Here is a 20,044-nt window from a genome sequence, read left to right on the forward strand (position 1 = left end):
ACCTCAGTTCCTTAAAAATCCTGTCATTTTGCCTTTAGGACTTAAACGGTAATAGAATGGCACTCCTGTCTCCGAACCATTCAAGCTGCTGCCCATGCACTTTGTCTTCTTCATGGCTCCTGGACTAAGCAGCCTCCCTTTTATTAAGCAGTTAAAGACCAAATAAAGTTGTCAGACTATATACCCTGCCCAATGTGCGGTCTAGACCCAGGCTTTGTCTGCCAAGAGCCTCGAAATGTTGACCTCCATTATTAAGCCTGATCAATCTAAGACTAATTCTTATTACCTAAGTACCATTAGGTAAATGTGCTAGCTGTAGATTTAAGTGACATAAAAGATCTTTACCTCTTAAGAATTCTCCAAGGGATCTGTGGGGTTTTTATGTATTTATTCATTAAAAGATCTGTAAACAACATTTTATACAAATCTTGATTCTTTTACAAAAATATCCAGAATTCATAACACTTTACAGAAACAAAACACAACAGACCTAAGGAAATGAAGCAGCTTCAGGCTGCAAAGATGAAGACAGCATTCCTGAAGCAAAGGTCTCCTCCTAAAGGGATAGCCAGGATCCATCACAGTAAACCCTTTTACCCCCATTTTATAAACATCCAATTATTAACTGTTCCCGCTGGGTTGGAGTGTAAAAAGAGACCAAATGGAGAGATGTCTAGTAGAAGCCCCATTAGGGTAACCTGCTTAACATTTAAAAAAAGGCTCAGTTCTATTCCCTGGACCCACATCTGTAGGAATTATATTATACAGCACCAGTCTTAAATGGTGTTCTGCTTCAGGTTCATGCATACCTGAATGGGTTGTAATGAAATACTGTACAAGTCAATAAACTGTATCACAATACAACTTAACAGTTTTGTAAGGTTGAATAAATACTTTCTGTGCCAGTTGAAACCATCAGCAGAAACTGAAGAAAACAAACTGACATTTGCTATAGCATTAATAAATGAAAAGTGCACCATCTGAACTTGAATTTGCCCATTAATTTGAAAAAAAAAAAAAAAAAAAACAACGAACAGGCCCGGTGCACTGACTCATGCCTGTAATCCCAGCACTTTGGGAGGCCAAGGTGGGTGGATCACCTGAGGTCAGGAGTTCGACACTAGCCTGGCCAACATGGTGAAACCCTGTCTCTACAAGAAATACAAAATTAGCCAGGTGTGGTGGTGGGCACCTATAATTCCAGCTACACGGGAGGCTGAGGCAGGAGAACTGCTTGAACCCAGGAGGCGGAGGTTTCAGTGAGCCGAGATCGTGCCATTGCGCTCCAGCCTGGGCAAAAAGAGCGAAACTCCATCTTAAAACACACACACACACACACACACACACACACACAAAACATTGCACCATCACTGAAAAATTTCTCTTTCCAATCACTACTACTACTACTACTTTAGATATTAAAGGTCTGGATGACCAAGTGGTATATGTTCAAGGAATGTTCATATTTTGAGTCTAATTAGAGCAAAAATTTCAGCATTTCTAGGGCAATAAAAAGTCTCATCTAGGCATATATATATAAAGTCCCTTATCCTCAGAGCTAAAAAGTGGCTCTGGTACACTTAATAGAAAATTTTTATTAATAAAATAAATAGCTATATAATCCTACTGAGATGAAATTTCCATCTGGAGGACTAACCAACTTTGTGTCCATAAAAGTCCTGGCTTCAGTTCTGTGTTGTATAACTTTGGGCAACTTATTTAACTTCTTTGAATTTGTGTTTTTTTCTTTTTTTTTTTTGAGATGGAGTCTTACTCTGTCACCCTGACTAGAGTGCAGTGGTGCGATCTCCGCTCACTGCAACCTCCACCTCCTGGGCTCAAGCAATTCTCGTGACTCAGCCTCCCAAGTAGCCGGGATTACAGGCACCTGCCACCACGCCCAGCTAATTTTTATTTTTATTTTATTTTTAGTAGAGGGTTTCACCATGTTGGCCAGGCTGGTCTCGAACCCCTGACCTCAAATGATCCACCTGCCTTGGCCTCCCATAGTGCTGGGATTACAGACGTGAGTAACAGCACCCAGCCTTAGTTTCTTTATTAGTAAAATGGAGATGTAAATATCTATCTCATAAGGTTGATTTAAGGATTGGTTGAGATGATATGCATACATATACCACAGTGCATGGCACATGGTGGACACTAAAAAATAAAGGTGGCTCCCATGCCCTTGAGAGGACATTTTCATAATAGTTATAATTCCACAAAGTTTAAATTTATTTACTTATTTTTAAAATGTTTTTGTAGAGATAGGATCTTGCTACGTTGCCCAGGCTGGTCTCAAGTCCTACCCTCAAACTCCTGCCTTAGCCTCCCAAAGTGGTGGAGATTACAAGCGTGAGCCACTGGATCCAGCCTCCACAAAGTTTAATGTTGACATGTGAGGGACAAGCAAGCTACTCAAATGCTACACAATTTGGAGGAGGAGTTGCAAGATGTCTAATTTTATAAGGTACTTAATAACAGTACTTTATAATATTACAAGTAGGGCTTCCTCCTGAGATTCCCCTAGATACAATATAAGACAAAATAATGGAGATATGTGATGAGTCTATTCCTTTGCCCAGGTCAAACAGCCCATGGATTTAAAGCTGCCATGATAGTTCAGTGATGAGAATTACGCGTATAAGGCCAGTGTTCTCCATTTCCATCGTGTCTCTCTACTATGTTAAACTCAGCATTTCTCTCCTTATTCTCATCTTTGAGCTATTTTTAAAAATGTAACAACAAGGCTTTTCCTTGTGAAAGACAACTACTTTCATAGATGAAGCACAAAACAGAGAATGAGCCCAAGAATTACATAGAAAAGGCTGCTATTAAAAAAAAAAGAAAAAAATGGAGACAGAGTAAAGATGGCATTGGTTCCAGACCATTCCCAACAATTCTCCAGTGATTACTACAGCAGTAACAGGAGAATCCTCCTCCGACAGCCTGACTCGCTCTTTAACCTTTTAAAATTTCAAGAATTTTGAAGAATACTTCATGGGATCCTGACCCTTGGAAAAATATTTTCTTTGGCACTTTCTGTTGTATATTCAGGATGGAGACAATCAGAGGTTTCATTTCTTCTGCAGAAATTTCATTTTACTTCCTAAAGGGAAAGAAAAGGACAGTGAACTCTCAATTCATTTTTATTTATTGTACATTATTTGAGGCAAGGGGTTAACTGGTCAGTCATTCAGAACAGCCCAAGAGTTAAGCTGACATCTCAAACTCAGTTGATGTGTTTAACCACCAAAACCAAAACAAAAACGAACCCCAAACCCCATGTGTCTAATTAATTGCAGAGGTCAAAAAGAACTCAGACATCATGTAATCCGGTGTTTTTCAACCTTGACTATGGGTTAAAATCACCTGGCTTCTCCCCAGAGATTTCCTGGAGCCCAGGGGAAAATTTTTTAAAGTTCTCTGGAGATTATAAAATGTAGTCAGAGCTGGGAACCACTTATCTAATCTAACCCCATAGTATAAAGATGAAATAACAGCCTAAGGCCTAATATGTCCATGGTCTGTCAACTAGTGAAGGACAGGGCCTAATTAGGGGGCATATATTTCAAAGACAAAATATAAATATCATAGAATATAGGTTATTCATAATTTTAGGCTAGCCACACCCCTGTTCTCTTATATCATACTAGATAATGAACTATTATTGAAAAATCATAAATGTGTTTATGAAGTAGAAAATTAGAGACTTGTAAGAAATCCTCTTTTGCCTCAGAAGTCCCTCTAAACCAGGTGTTTTTAATCTGGAGTACCAAGGATAGACTTCATGGGGTACATGAGCAGCCTAAAATTATACGCAAAATTTATTTATATGCTGTAAATACATTTTTCTGGGAGAAAGGACCACAGTTTTTATAAGATTTCTCCAAGGAATGTGTCCTAGAAAAGATTAATAATCATGATATACAAACATATCATGAAATAAATAAACTTCTATCAGAGAGGTTCATCTCTGGGAAATGGCCCCACAGACCACTCTGATGAGGGATCCCAAATTTTGAGAAAAATGCTTCTTTTTCTCCAGAACACTTTGAAACTAGCATCATGGTTTATGGTCAGCCTATTTAAGGCTATATTACTGATCTGATTATAAAGCTTTTGTGATGAGGCCCACTTAACGCAAAGCTTTTTCAGCCACATTTATTTTTTATTTTTATTTATTTATTTTTTATTTATTATTTTTTAAATTTTTATTTATTTTTTTCAGAGACAAGAATCTCACTCTGTTGTCTATGGCAAGATCATCTTACTGAGGCCTCAAACTCCCAGGTTCCAGCAATCCCCCTCAGGCCTCAACCTCCTATGTAGCTAGAACTACAGGCATGTGCTAGCATGCCTATTTTTTTTTTTTTTTTTTGAGAGAGAGTTTTGCTCTTGTCACCCAGGCTGCAGTGCAATGGTGTGATCTCTGCTCACTATAACCTCTGTCTCCTGGGTTCAAGCAATTCTCCTGCCTCAGCCTCCCAAGTAGCTGGCATTACAGGTGCCTGCCACTAAGCCATGCTAATTTTTGTATTTTTAGTTGAGACAGGGTTTCACCATGTTGGACAGGCTAGCTAGTCTCGAACTCCTAACCTCAGGTGATCAACCTGCCTCAGCCTCCCAAAGTGCTGGGATTACAGGCGTGAGCCACCATGCCAAGCCATGTCCAGCTAATTTTAAAATTTTGTGTACAGTGGGGTCTCACTATGTTGCCCATGCTGGTCTCAAACTCCTGGCCTGAAGCAAACCTCCTTACTTGACCTCGTAAAGTGCTGGAATTACAGGTATGAGCCACTGCGCCTGGTCTTCAGCAACATTTATCTAACAAGAAAACACAGCAACTTACCAAGACTCCGCAAAATTCTATTCATCCCACTGGGCTCTGACTCAGGAATTGTTTCCAAATACTGGATGGCCCGGACCTCAAACAAACCTACAAGGAAAAACTCATGTTGGTGAAACTGTCTAACACTCCAGACTGGGAATTACATAAAACTCTGTGCTCATTACCAGTGTATTATTTCCAGGGCTAAAACAATATTACAAAATAAACAATTCTCATAATAAACAACTCGGATTTTGAGTCCTTGTTGCTTTACAATACTTTTTATTCATAATATAGTAAAATCTTTCAAGGTATTCACTAAATAGAGAGGGAGAACTTAATAATGAAACCGACCTTTAACTCCACTTTTCCGGAGCTCTCGGTCCTGGATGAATCCTGCAAACATCTGAGTCTCCATGAAGAGATCCAGGAAGTGGCGTACACTTCGGGAGGTGTGAGACTTACGGAATGGTTCCCTTTGGAAAACACGCTCCCCACGCTCCGTGACAGTCATGTTCAAAGAATAATGTCCTACCAACTCCACAAAAAACCTGACAAATGCTTCAGACACCAGAGAGTTGAGTGTCACATCTGCTGCAACATGAAAAAAAAAAAGAAAAAATCTCCTCAGTTATCTGTATCTGTAAATGCTGGCTCTGGTTATGGAAGTCATGCCTAAGAAGTTATAGATCAAAGGACTGAGAATAAATCTAGGAGTGTTCATTCTTCACTTTCTTTCTCCATGACCTAGAAAAGGCTAATTGATTCTACCCTTACCTTCATTTTCTTTCCATACATACTCCTTCTACATCTTGCAAACTGGCTTGCACATCTGTTGATTTCATTGTAACTGCTCTTTCAAAGGCCACTGGTGAGAGCCAGCCAAATTTAATCTGCTCTTCTATTTTTATCTCCTTTAAGCTCCATGTTGCATTTGTGCTGACTACCTCCTCAGTTCTTTTGTCCCCCACAACTCTATGCTCTTCTGATTTCCTGGTTCCCTTCCTGACTTGATGACAAAGCAGTTATTTTTCTCTTGTCCTTTCTTTCTCTTCCTGAGCATGGTGCTCAGACACTCTTCTTCAATACTCCTTCCTTAAAGGGCTAATTGGCACAGAGATAGAGCTGGCTATGATAATACTGTAATTCCAAACCTTAGTTTTCCAGCCCTGTGATCTCACCTTCTACATTTTCAGGCTACCTATGGGTGGTTATCATTTGGCTGTCCCATTAGCACATAAGTTCCATCTGTCTAAAGGTCACTATATCAGGTTCTTTTTGGAACTTGGACTATGAATCAATTAAACAAACAATACATATCTAAAGCCAAATCCATTATATTTCCCCACCAAATCAGTTTCCCTCTCAATAGTCCCATTTTTTAAAATAAAGATTTGTTTTTTCCTAAAATACAGACAGGGTCTTGCTATGTTGCCCAGGCGCTGGTCTCAAACTCCTGGGCTCAAGCAATTCTCCCACCTCAGCATTCCAAAATGCTGGGATTACAGATGTGAGCCACCATGCCTTGGTGACATTGCCATTTCATACTACACTATAATTATTCCATAAAAATAGTGATTTGAGAGCTGAAGTTGCACTGTATTAAGTGCTTTTACAAACATAATAATCTATTATTATTTTTTTTCTTTTACAGAGGAAACTGAGATGCCAAATGATTAAATAAATTCTCTAGGGTCATCCCATCTAGTAAGTGAAGATGCTGGACTCACAAGTCAGGTGATTTTTAATCCCTATAATACACTACATTATATTGCCTTCCAGGTTCCAGGCTCAAACTTCATATTCAACTTACACTCCCTCTTTTTCTTCCATATCCAAATAGTCCTCCCCCCCACGATCCTTCACACTGTCTGTTGCTCTTTTCCCAGGGATCCACTCAGGATGGGAATCAGGGACCTAAGTTTAGTCAGAGTTCTACCATAAAGCAGTTGCATAATAGTGGGTGGCTCACTTTTCTCAGTTGGCCTGTCCACATCTGGGCAGCCAGCAGGGCTGACCAGGTGATTTCCAAGGTCTCTTTCTGAATTACACTTTGACTCTAATCTAGGGTTTTGCTATATTTTGTCCACCTCCCTTCCTTCTCATCTCTTTCCTTCTGCAGCTGAGAATCCGTGTCCATCACTGCATTTATCTTTCTTTTTTTTAATTAATTTTTTTTTTTGTAGAGATGGGGTCTTGCTATGTTGCTCAGGCTGGTATTGAACTTATCCTGCCTTGACCTCCCAAAGTGCTTGAGATCACAGGTATGAGCCACCACACCCAGCCCCAACACTGCATTTATCTTCAACACTTTTGCCTCACTGTTATGTCTTATTTTCTTTCTTTTAAAAATTATGTTTTTCTATAATTTCTTTATTCTTTCCTTTTTAATGTATATACTTTACATATTCTTTGATATGTATGAGTATTTTATAAGATCAACAATGAAATGAATAAATTCTCTACCACAAACAAAGCTTACAAACAGAACATTACTAATATCTTTGAAGTTTCCTGTGTGACTCTCTCTAATGGCATTCTTCTCCTACTTTCCAATAGAGTGACCATGGAATTTTGGATTTATTATTCCCTTGCTCTGCATTATAGTTTCACTATACACATATAAAACCCCAATAGCATATTATTAGGTTTTGTATGTCTTTGAACGATATACAAAATATTGTAGTCTTCTTCAACTTACTGTTTTATTCAATATATGTTTTTAAGATTCATTTTTAACTGGGTGCAGCTAAAATGGCGCATGCCTGTAATCCCAACACTTAGGAGACTGAGGCAGGCAGCTCACCTGAGCCCAGGAGCTTAGGACCAGGCTGGGCAACATAGACTCCATCTCTACAAAAAATTTAAGAATTAGCTGAGCGTGGTGGCACAGGCCTGTGGTCCCAGCTACTCAGGAGGCTGAGGACGGAGGATTGCTTGAGCATAGGGGGTCAAGGCTGCAGTGGGCCATGATCACACCACTTGCACTCCAGCCTGGCTGAAAAAATAAAACCTTATCTCAAAAAAATTCATTCTTAAAGCTTTATTCTCCTAAAAATGGATATTCACATTGTTTTTAGTTTTTGCTATCACATATACTGGCACTATGAAAATTACTGAACTTGTTTCCCAGTGATCATGTATAAGAGATTCACTAGGGTATGTATCTACAAACTACATTGTTGGGTTGTAGGATATGTACACCTTTAATTTTACTAGATAATGCCAACTTCAAAGTGGTTGAACTACTTGACACACTCTTACCAACACTTGATATTGTTAGATTTTTTTTTTTAATTGTTAATTTTTTTTTTTTTTGAGACAGGGTCTTGCTCTATTGCTCAGGCTAGAGTGCAAGTGGCACCATCACAGCTCACTGCAGCCTCAAATTCCCGAGCTCAAGTGATCCTTCCACCCTAGCCTCCTGAGTAGCTGGGACTACAGGCACACATCAACACTCCTGGCTAATGTTTTAATTTTTTTTGTAGAAACAGGGTCTTGCTATGTTATATGCTGGTCCTGAACTCCCGGGCTCAAGTGATTCTCCCACCTTGACCTCCCAAAGTGCTAGGATTACAGGTATGAACCACAGTGCCTGGACAGATTTTTTAGTTTTTGTGAATACCAAACTATCTTAATTACTACCTTTATAATAAATTTTGATGTCTAGTAGTGCAAGCCTTCCAATATTGTTCTTTTCTGAGTGCGTTGGCTATTCCTGGCCCTTTGTACATCCAATTAAATTTTATGGTTGGGCGCAATGGCTCACCCATGTAATCCCACGGCTTTGGGAGGCCGAGGTGGGTGAATTGCTTGAGCTCAGGAGTTCAAGATCAGCCTGGGCAACATCGTGAAACCCTGTCTCTACAAAAAATACAAAAAACTAGCCAGGTGTGATGGTGCACGCCTGTTGGCCCAGCGACATGGTGGGCTGAGGTGGGAGGATTGCTTGTGCTCAGGAGGTCAAAGCTGCAGTGAACCATGATTGCACCACTGCACTCCAATCTGGGTGACAAAGCGAGACCCTGTCTCAAAAATAAAAATAAAAATAAAAATAATAAATAATAAATTTTACAATCAATCGGCTGAATGGAATTCTAATTCTCTCTTGAACCCTCTCCCATCTCACTTTCTTCCCCTCATTCCACTGAATCTGCTGTTATCAAGGTCTTCATACTGTCAAATCCACTGGTCAAATCTTAGTCCTCGCCATACTTGGTCTCTTTGCAGCTGTAGGCATAACTGATTACTCTTCTTTTCATGAAGTATTCTATTTGCTCAACTTCTGCAATGTCACACTCCTGTTTGTTTTTTATTTTTCTTTTCACTTTTTGTAGAGATGAGGTCTCATTATGTTGCCCAGGCTAGTTTGGAATTCCTGCGTTGAAGCAATCCTCCTGCCTTGGCCTCCCAAAGTGCTGGGATTACAGGTGTGAGCCACTGTACCTGCCCACACTCCTGGCAGTTTACACACATACTTTCCTGATTTTTCTCCTTTACTGGCTGCTCCTCTTAGTCTCCCTTGCTAGATAGTTCTCCTCCTTCCAACTTCCAAGTGTTGGAAATCTAACCACGCCATTTACAACCAACAGAGGGCTCAATCCTTAAACCTTTGTTATTTTCTAATAATACTCATTCTATACGATCATCTCATCTGGTCCCACAGCTTTATAACAGCAATTTCTAAATGTTTGCTTTTAGCCCAAATCTGTCTTCTAAAACATTTCTAGTTGGATGTCTGCTTAAGTATTAAACTTCTAATAGGTATCTCAAACTGTAACATCCAAAACTAAACTTTTTATTACTCCTCTAAATCTGCTCCTTCTAGGCCAGGTGTGGTGGCTCACAACTGTAATCCCAGTGCTTCGTGAGGCTAAGGCGGGAGGATTGCTTGAGACCAGGAGTTTAAAATCAACCTAGGCAACATGGTGAGACCCTGTCTCTACAAAAAATAAAAAGATTAGCTAGGTGTGGTGGTGCATGCCTGTAGTCCCAGTTGAGGTAGGAGACTTGCTTGAGCCCAGGAGGTTGAGGCTGTGGTGAGCTATAATTGCATCACTGCACTCCAGCCTGGGTGACACAGCAAGAAACAAAAAACAAAAAAAGAAAAAAACCCAAAACAAACAAAAAAAGCCCTGCTCCTTCCCTAATATTCCTTGTCAGTACATAGCCTTAGTTTTCTCATCTGTAAAATGAGGATTAAATAATGATACCTGCTTCATGAAGATAAAACAAAATGTATGTTAAGTGCTTAGCATAATGCCTGATACAGTGTAAGCACCCAATAAATATTATTTGCCCATTTATTTAACAAGTATTTATTGAGTACCTACTTACTGAATACTGTTTAAAGTACTGGAGATAGAGAACAAAATAAAGCCACTGTTCTCACAGAACTTATGCTGTAGCATATAAAATAGTGCTAAGAGCCTTGAAGAAAATTAAAGCAAGGGGAAGAGGATAAGGAGCACTAGGGGAATGGGTACAATTTAAAATAGGACAGTCAGGAAAGGCCTCAGTGAGAAGGTGACGTGAGCATGGACCTACAGGAAGAAAGGGCAGGAGTCATGTGGATATCTGCGGGAATAGCATTCTATAAATGTAACTGAGCAAGTGCAAAGGTCCTGAAATAGAAGAGGACCTGGCATATTGAGGATAAGCAAGGAAGCTGATTATAAGATTTTCAAGGCGCAGGCAATCTAATGCTACTTTGGTATATCCTTTAACATAGTGCTGGGCATTCAGTAAATATTTACTACCTTAATCCTTAAGTCCTTGGCTCACTTGTCTCATACCTTGTGAAAAATTCTGCTCCTGAGTCAAGATTTCATTTCGTCCTTCCAAAATCTGCATCAGGGCAGCTTGAAGTTTTGGTGGTAGAATTTCATCCTCATCAGATACCTTAAGAAAAAAAAAAAGGAGATTTTTCTTTGTAGGAGATTTGAGGGATTAAGTCTCAAACATGCCCTAGTTATTTCTCCAAAATTCCACAAGTGACTTTATATATTTTGGCTAAAGAGTCAGTCTGAAGTCTCCTTCCCTACATGAAGAATCTTTCATGTTTATGGTGTATATATTTTAACTATATTAAACAAATAAACAATATACTTTATAAAATTTTCTGGCACTTTTCCACCAGATCTCTCTCATCTACAAGTCTTCTATTATATTATGAAGATCATCCACAAATAAATTGTATTTCAAACGTGATGAGCTAATCCATTCTGAAAATGTCCTGGGAAACACTCTTCTTTTCACCCTGTGTTTCAGAGCTCACACTCCGACACACAGGTTATATCTGGAGGGCTGATCTAAGAAGGCTTTTGAACTCTTCTTTCCACTTCAGTATTAAGAATAAATGGTCACTTCATTCTTGCTCCTACTGTACCTTGCACAAATTTCTATTATACAATTTCTAAAACTTTATGTATGTCTGTTTCTCCGCATTAGTCTGTAAGACCTAAGGGTTCAAACTGTGTCTTACTCATTTTTACATTCTAACAGAGTATCTAGAAACAATCAGTGCTTAATAAATGCTTTTAAAATGTAATTAAATTAGAGGCTTATGTGTCGACCCACCTGGAGTTGAAGGGTGGTTTTACCTCTTTTGAGAATGACACATTTATGTTTCCTCCTTCCTTTGGGATAGGCAGCTATAAACTGAAGCCAAATTTTTCAGGTCGATCTTGCTTGATTGGCCATGGTGTCAACTCAAGTATGTGTAGGAACTAAAGTTTTGCCTGAGTCATATTCTCTAAGTACTTTCACATATTGTCTGTCCAATTATCTACAGTAGACATTTATCCTAAAACATTAGTAATTACCTCCTTTGGCACTCACCTCCTGTAAGAACTTGTCTGCACAGAGATCAACTATCAGCACCTATGAAATAAAGGAGCCAGGCAAGTTCAACCAGAGACATTCACAGACAAATACAGACAATGAGAATAGTTTTAAACAAAATTTACTCAAAGTTTTAGCCCATTTAAAAGTTAGCCAATCAACACAACAAAAAATAAATTGCAAACAGAAGAATGATGACATGCATACCAATAGATTAAAAGAGACTAAAAACGTATCAACTAAATACGATGTGTGGGGCCAGGCACAATGGCTCACACCTGTAATCCCAGAACTTTGGAAAGTCGAGGCAGGAGGAACTCTTCAGCCCAGGAGTTGGAGACTAGCCCTGGCAACACAGTGAGACCCTGTCTATACACAAAATTTAAAAATTAGCTGGGTGTGTGGTACACACTTGTAGTCCCAGCTACTTGGGAGGCTGATCTGAGAGGATGACTTGAGTCTGGGAGGTCAAGGCTGCATTGATTGTGATTGCGCCAATGCACTCCAGCCTGGGTGACAGAATGAGACCCTGTCTCTAAATAAATACATAAACGAATAAATAAGTACAATATGTGGACTTCGTTTTGAACCTGATTTAAACAAATTATTAAAAGTTTGTGAGACAACTGGAGATTTAAACACTGGATTTTGCTGATATCAAGGAATTGTTGGATATTTTAGGTGTGATAATGGTATTGAGGTTATGTTTAAATATGCCCTTATGTTAGAGAGATTCACATTGTAATATTTAGAGATGAAATTGTGTCAGGATATCCTTCAAAATATTACGGGAAAGAGGAACGGGTAAGGGTAAAGACTGGCCATTATTTGATAAGTACTGAAGTGAGGTGACTGCTACACAAGGATTCACTTCACTCTTCTGTTTACTTTTACATATGGTTAAAGTTTCCAAAATAATTTTTTTTTTTTTAAGAAGGACAAGGCAGTGGAGTAACAGGGAACAGTCTTTTCAGTAAGTGGTATCGGCACAGACGGTACCATATAAAAACAAATGAAACAACCCCTACTTCACATTATACACACAAAAATCAAGTTCCAGGAGGATTCATAATCAAAAGTTAAAGGCAAAATAATGAAAGGCCCAAGAGACAATATAGAAGGATATTTTCATGAGGTTAATATAAAGTAACTTAAGCAGCTCACTAAAAACATCATGTATAAAGAAAAAGACTGATAATTTTAACCACATTAAAATTAAGAATTTCTGTGCATTAAAAAACATCATTTTTGAAAATGAAAAGGCAAGCCACAGAAAAAGGGGCCAGTATCCAGAGCATAAAAAGACATCTTAACGCCAGGCGCGGTGGCTCACACCTGTAATCCCAGCACTTTGGGAGGCCGAGGTGGGCGGATCACCTGAGGTGGAGTTCAAGAGCAGCCTGGCCAACATGCTGAAACCCTGTCTCTACTAAAAATACAAAAATTAGCCAGGCGTGGTGGCAGGCGCCTGTAATCCCAGCTACTCAGGAGGCTGAGGCAGGAGAATCGCTTGAATCCAGGAGGCAGAGGTTGCAGTGAGCCAAGATCGTGCCATTGCACTCCAGCCTGGGAGACAAGAGCGAGACTTCATCTCAAAAAGAAAAGAAAAGAGAAGAGAAGAGAAGAGAAGAAAAAGAAAACATCTTAAACAATAAGAGAGTAGGGGCTGGGTGTGGTGGCTCACACCTGTAATCCCAGCACTTTGGGAGGCCGAAGAGGGCAGATCACTTGAGGACAGAAGTTTGAGACCAGCCTGGCCAACATGGTGAAACCCTGTCTCTACTAAAAATACAAAAAATTAGCTGGGCTTGGTGGCGTGCACCTATAGTCCCAGCTACTTGGGAGGCTGAGACACGATAATTGCTTGAACCTGGGAGGCAGAAGTTGCAGCGAGCTGAGATCACGCCACTGCACTCCAGCCTGGGCAACAGAGTGAGACTCCATCTCAAAAACAAAACAAAACAAAAACAAAACCAAAAACAAAACAAGAGAGTAAACAATGTAATGGAAAGAGACAAAGATTTTTATAAAAGATGATATTCAAGAGACCAATAAATAGAAGGATGCTCAACCTCAACAGGAATCAAATTAAATTAAATTTGTGCAAATTAAACCACAATGTGAATAACACTATGCACCCACCAGATAGGCTAAATTATACAACTGATGACAGTAAGTAATGGCGAAGACGTGGAGCAACAGGAATTCTCATACGCTGTTGAAGGGAATTTAAATTGGCACAACTACTTTGGAAAACAATTTAACTTTATTAAAGTTGGAGATATGTTTACCCTATGACTCAGCAATTCAATTTCCAAGTATATACCCATTGAATTATGTGTGTATGCACTGGGAGTCATGTATATTTATAGCAACATTATTCATAACAACCTCAAACTGGAAACAACTCAAATGTTCAATTGTAGAATGGATAAGAAAATTGTGGTACATTCACACAATGGAATCCTATATACAATTAGAATGATCAAACTATTGTTGACCTCATCAACATAGATCAATCTTATAGATATAATATTGAGCAGAGGAAGCCAGGCAAAAATATATATACCATATGAATCTATTTATATCAAGTTTAAAACCAGACAAAGCTGAATTACATTGCTTAGGGAGGAATGCCTAGGGGTAAAACTATAAAGAAAAACAAGTCAATGAATACCATAAAAGTCAAGATAATGATTACCTTTGGTGGGGGATGGGGATGGGGATGGAAACAGAGATTAGAAAGAGGCATGATGGGGACTTCTAGGGGGTTGGCACTGATTCCATTGTGGTAATATTTCCATTCCATTCTAATGCTGGTTATGTATCTGTACATTTTGCTTTAACCACGTATCTATATTGTGTTTTATTTGAAATAAAGTTTTTTGGGTTTTTGTTTTGAGACAGTGTCTCCCTCTGTCACCCAGGCTGGAGCACAGTGGCATGATCTCAGCTCACTGCAACCTCCGCCTCCTGGGTTCAGGCAATTTTGCCTCAGCCTCTCAAGTTGCTGGGATTACAGGCATGTGCCACCACACCTGGCTAATCTTTGTCTTTTTAGTAGGGATGGGGTTTTACCATGTTGGCCAGGCTGGTTTCAAACTCCTTGACTTCAAGTGATCCACCTGCCTCAGCCTCCCAAAGTGCTGGGATTACAGGCATGAGCCACCATGCCAGGCCGTGAAATAATTTTTAAAGTTAATCCAGAGTACTGTACCCTTCAGAATAACACAAGAATTAGCCCAAGGTTACTACTGTAAATAAGATACAGGTTTGGATTTATGTGTACTATCAAATTTTCCCATCTTAATACTAGAAATATTATAAACAACAATATTATAATATAATAGAAATATTATAAATAGCATAAAGTAGTAATAATAACTATATTAATTAATAACAATTCCACCACTCTTAAGATTACTTATTTTTACTTCTCAGTGCTCCAATATTAGGTTCTATTCTTCCATCTCACCTCTTCAATGGGTAGGTCCTGGAGCTGTGGTAAGGAGCAAGACAGGATTCCAATAAGGAATGGAGTAGGTGAGCAGACGATGTCAATCATAGATGCTGGCAGGACTGGGATGTAGGTATGCTGCCAGGTGAACGGATACAGTGTAGCTACCACAGCATGGCCACATTTTGACAGGGTGCTAGCCAGAGGAGAAAACAAATGGTGTCATATATAGAGCAACATAAGGAGGACATTTCAGTTATTATGTTAAAGAATTAAAAATTGATGCTGGTTAGTGATCACAGATTAAAAACTATGTGAACAGTCATTAATTTTTTAACATTTTAGTTAAAATTTAAACTTAATTTACTGAAAATGTTCAATCTCAATCCAGCTCATCTCCACAATTTCTCATGAGAAAAATTAGTGTACTTAGAAAAGTATTACCGACTTTTGACAATAGGGTAAGCAAAATGCATTTAAAAGGGAAATTTATTATAACCCAAAAAAGTCATTTGTATACCCTAATGCAAGTGGCTTTTTGATGATTTACCATTTGAAATTATCCATGCCACTATATACCACTAGCTAATTGAGAGACTGATCCTACATTTTAATAATATGCCCAAATTTTTGTTCTCACTCATAGGTGGGAATTGAACAATGAGAACACTTGGACACAGGGTGGGGAACATCACACACCAGGACCTGTTGTGGGGTGGGGGGAGGGAGGGAGGGATAGCATTAGGAGAAATACCTAATGTAAATGATGGATTAATGGGTGCAGCACACCAACATGCATACATATGTAACAAACCTGCCCGTTGTGCACATGTACCCTAGAACTTAAACTATAATAATAAAAAAAGCTCCAATTTTAAAATTTGGAGCAAATAAAATACCAGTGTGAAGTAACATATTTCACTTATTTCTTACCTTAGGCTGTTGGCAACAAAGATTACCCTACGCTCCAAAAGGAGAGAGGCACAGACGCGGATGAGATGACACACACTCAGGCACTTAAAGAGACATTCAAAATCAACATGTTCCAATCGGGAATCTAGTGGTCGGCAGAGTTCAATGGACTGAAATGCAAGAATTTGAATCATGTGAGCTAATGTTGGAAAACAATCCCTAGTGCCAACGCTATGGATCCTGTTATTCTTACATAAGTTAAATTCAAGAAGGGTCTGCTACACAGGGTCTGTGAAGCTTCCTATACTAATGCCAGGACCCAACAGCTTATTTTTGTTCTGTAAATCAAGATCCTTTATTCCTTCTGACAACAGTACATACAGTCTTCATTTATCACATTGAAATTGTCATTACAAAGGGAGTCAGTCTATGTATGGTAGAAAATCTCTGGGTCCTGGGTCTAGGAAGAACTATGTTACAGGTCAGCTGGATATTTCTCCATTGCTTTATGGAAATAAAACATATCCTTTACAGTTTATGGAAAAGGGAAATCTATCCCCTTGGGCTCTGGAAACTGCCTACTAGTATAAGTCCTGCTTTTTAGTGGCTATCAAATCTTTTCAAAATGAGCTAACTTACCTCATCTCCAGCCCCAGGGAGATAACTCTTAACTGTGATGGTGCGTCCAGGAGCTGGGAAAGGAGCCTCTATGACACTTCGCATGAATGGGTAAACAAGGGCTGGAGACATTTCTCTTCTCTTCTCTACTTCATCCAGAATCTATACATGCAAAGCATTATTTTGTTATGGACTAAGTTAAAAAACATAAAAGAATGCTATTACAGGAATTGCTGCCCAGCCTGGTGTACAAACTTTAAAATAACCCAAATATAATTTAAGACAGATAAGCTTCTGCAATCAATAAAAGTTAAATAAGCATCATATCTCTTGGGAGGTATCATTATACCCTGAAGAAAAGTTACTAACATAAATCAACATATTTTTGAAGGAGAAGCCCCTTTTTGGCTCACTAAGGGAGGGGCAAGGAAAGTGACAGTGGCAATGATATCCTGCAATTTGGTCTAAGAAAGACACAAGACAAGATAAGCTTTGGACTATGTTCTCCCTTAAGCTGAAAGTTCTAGCAAACCAAAATGAAGATGATATAGCAACAGCAAATGGATTAGAGATGTAAGTTTAAGCCTTCAGGCATGTGGTTCCTACTTTACTAATAGGGAACCTTTCTGAAGTAGTATGTTAAAGTCTATGCCACTTAACATTGCGAGATCAAAAAGGACACCATTTTTCATACAGCTCATTCTCCACTCACCTTTGAAAAAAGATTGAAGCAGCCTAGGCGACTAACCATGCAGTATACCTCAGGGAGTCGCTTTCCTTTGCCTTCTGGCTAAAAGATAAAAACAACAACAAAAAAATCAAGCAGCGTAAGTTTTTATTAATATTGATTTGGTCTATTAATTATCTTTTACTACTCTTTAGTACAGAGCAGTAACCAAGGCTCTCATCTTCAGTAAACACTAAAAGATGTGAAAAGTGCTAAAAATGATAGCATGATTTATTCTAGGTTTAGTGAAGCCACCTAAGCAAGAAAAAAGCCCTAATATGGTTGATGAGTAACTCAGAGCTCCTTCGAGTAGCTCATTGTACTCTATTCCAAATATATCCAGATGAGATTCAGCCACTATGTCATCAGTTACTTTCTCTATTATAAACAAATAAAATAAATCCATACCCCTTCTTTTCTAGAACACTCCATGGTTAACCCCCACCTTGCTCTTGCTGTTTAACGCTAATACAGCTTCCTTAATACACAGGTCATTGAGCATCCCTCAAACTCATCTAGAGATAGTGCTTCTGAAGTTCCTACTCTGACTCAATTGTTCCTTGACCAACCCTGTCTTGGTAAGTAACACAAATCTGATACTTACCAAGAGCTTCTTACAGTAACCAAACCACCGGCTTCCATCTTCACCAGTCAAGACAAAGGAGAATGTTTCACTGAAAAAAGAGCCAATAGTTAGTTTAGGATCCAAACAACCACTTATGGCATTCTCCATGGAACAAACAATTGAAAACTAGAGTCCAACAGTAGTCATTTTGTGATCTAAGAGGAGGCATAATATTACATTCATTGCAAGTCACATTCCTCCTAAGGAATGAATGCCCAGGCCTTAAGAATATCTTGCCTTGTACTGGAGTGAGAGAATAGGTATGGGATAAGCTGTTGATGTTGGTTCCTTTTGTTTTCTTATTCATCCACTCTAGGTATTAATCAGGCTTATTTTCATTTAAATTTTATTTTTATTTTATTTTATTTTATTTTTTTGAGACGGAGTCTCACTCTGTCCCCCTGGCTGGAGTGCAGTGGTGTGATCTCAGCTCACTGCAAGCTCCGCCTCCTGGGTTCCTGCCATTCTCCTGCCTCAGCCTCCCAAGTAGCTGGGACTACAGGCACCCGCCACCGCGCCCGGCTAATTTTTTGTATTTTTAGTAGAGATAGGGTTTCACCGTGGTCTCGATCTCCTGACCTTGTGATCCGCCCGCCTCGGCCTCCCAAAGTGCTGGGATTACAGGCGTGAGCCACCGCGCCTGGCCTAAATTTTATTTTTATTTTTTAAGACAGTCTCACTCTGTTGCCCAGGCTGGGTGCAGTGGTGCAAACAGAGCTCACTGTAGCCTTGACCTCCTGAGGCTCAAGTGATCCTCCCACCTCAGCCTCCCAAGTAGCTGGAACTACATATGTGTGCCACCATGCCCTGCTAATCTTTTAATTTTGTGTAGAGATAAGGTCTCACGATCTTGCCAGGGCTGGTCTCAAACACCTGGGTTCAAATAATCCTTCTGCCTCGGCCTCTCAAAGTGCTAGGATTATAGACATGAGCCACTGTGCCTGGTCTTATTTTCCTTTTGTTGAATCCCCAATTTAGTCAAACAGGTAAGCTACAAAGACTTTTGATATGTCATTTCCCAGTTCCAAATTCTTCTCTTTAGTTCTGAGAGGCTGTATAGAGCAGTGATAGGCAAAGGGTTATATCCTTAATATATAAAAATTATTAGGAAAATATCAACTCCTCATTAGAAACATGGGCAAAAGATATGCGTTAATAATTTACAAATGAAAACCTAAATATGCCCAAGAAAGAAACTCAGACTCGATAATCAAATAAGTCCCCCCTTTTTTTTTTTTCTGAGACAGAGTATCACTCTGTCTCTCAGGCTGAAGTACAGTGGCGCCATCTCCACTCACTACAACCTCCACCTCCCGGGTTCAAGCAATTCTCCCGCTTCAGCCTCCTGAGTAGCTGGGACTACAGGCATGTGCCACCACACCCAGCTAATTTTTTATTTTTAGTAGAGATGGGGTTTCACCATGTTGGCCAGGCTGGTCTTGAACTCCTGACCTCAGGTGATCCTCCCGCCTCGGCCTCCCAAAATGCTAGGATTACAGGCGTGAGCCACAGCACCTGGCAAAGTCCAATTTTTTTTTAAAGAGACTGGGTCTCACTGAACAGAACTTCATTTTCTGAAGACATATTTATTATCTTCCTTCCTTCCTCCCTCCCTCCCTCCATTCCTTTTTTTTTTTTTTTTTTTGGACAGGGTCTTGCTCTGTTGCGCAGGCTGGAGTACTATGGCATAATCATAACTCATTGCAACCTTGAACTCCTGGGCTCAAATGGTCCTCCTGCCTCAGCCTCCTGAGTAACAACTGCACACCACCGTGTCTGTCTAGCTTTTTGGTATTTTCTGTAGAGACAGGGACTTGCTATGCTGCCCAGGATGGTCTCAAACCTGGCCTCAAGTGACCCTCCCACCTTAGCCTCCCAAAGTGCTAGGATTACAGGTGTGAACAACTGCACCTGGCCTAAATCCAAACCTGAACAATATATACATATCTGTATTTGGCTAAAAATAAAGATTGGAAGGGAATATGACAAAATATTTACAGTGATTACCTTTGAGTAACCAGATTGCCAGTG

The 20,044-nt window shown here is 39.5% G+C and overlaps 1 protein-coding gene across 1 annotated transcript in view; it reads right to left on the reverse strand.

Moving 5' to 3' along the window:
- Window positions 1-372: 372 nt before the first annotated feature.
- Window positions 373-20,044, reverse strand: part of DENND2C (DENN domain containing 2C) — an 82,687-nt gene continuing 63,015 nt past the window's right edge. The window contains exons 10-20 of the mRNA XM_025396548.1: window positions 17,993-18,062; window positions 17,374-17,451; window positions 16,683-16,823; window positions 16,065-16,213; window positions 15,150-15,327; window positions 11,672-11,713; window positions 10,627-10,732; window positions 5,186-5,422; window positions 4,853-4,939; window positions 2,041-3,109; window positions 373-1,072 (exon numbers count right to left, since the gene is read on the reverse strand). Coding sequence (XP_025252333.1) covers window positions 3,078-3,109; window positions 4,853-4,939; window positions 5,186-5,422; window positions 10,627-10,732; window positions 11,672-11,713; window positions 15,150-15,327; window positions 16,065-16,213; window positions 16,683-16,823; window positions 17,374-17,451; window positions 17,993-18,062 — 1,120 coding nt within the window. The 3' untranslated portion in view covers window positions 373-1,072; window positions 2,041-3,077. The remainder of the gene's footprint in view (window positions 1,073-2,040; window positions 3,110-4,852; window positions 4,940-5,185; window positions 5,423-10,626; window positions 10,733-11,671; window positions 11,714-15,149; window positions 15,328-16,064; window positions 16,214-16,682; window positions 16,824-17,373; window positions 17,452-17,992; window positions 18,063-20,044) is intronic.

This window comes from Theropithecus gelada, chromosome 1 (genome assembly GCF_003255815.1).
Source record: "Theropithecus gelada isolate Dixy chromosome 1, Tgel_1.0, whole genome shotgun sequence".
In the NCBI taxonomy this organism is placed as follows: Eukaryota; Metazoa; Chordata; class Mammalia; order Primates; family Cercopithecidae; genus Theropithecus; species Theropithecus gelada.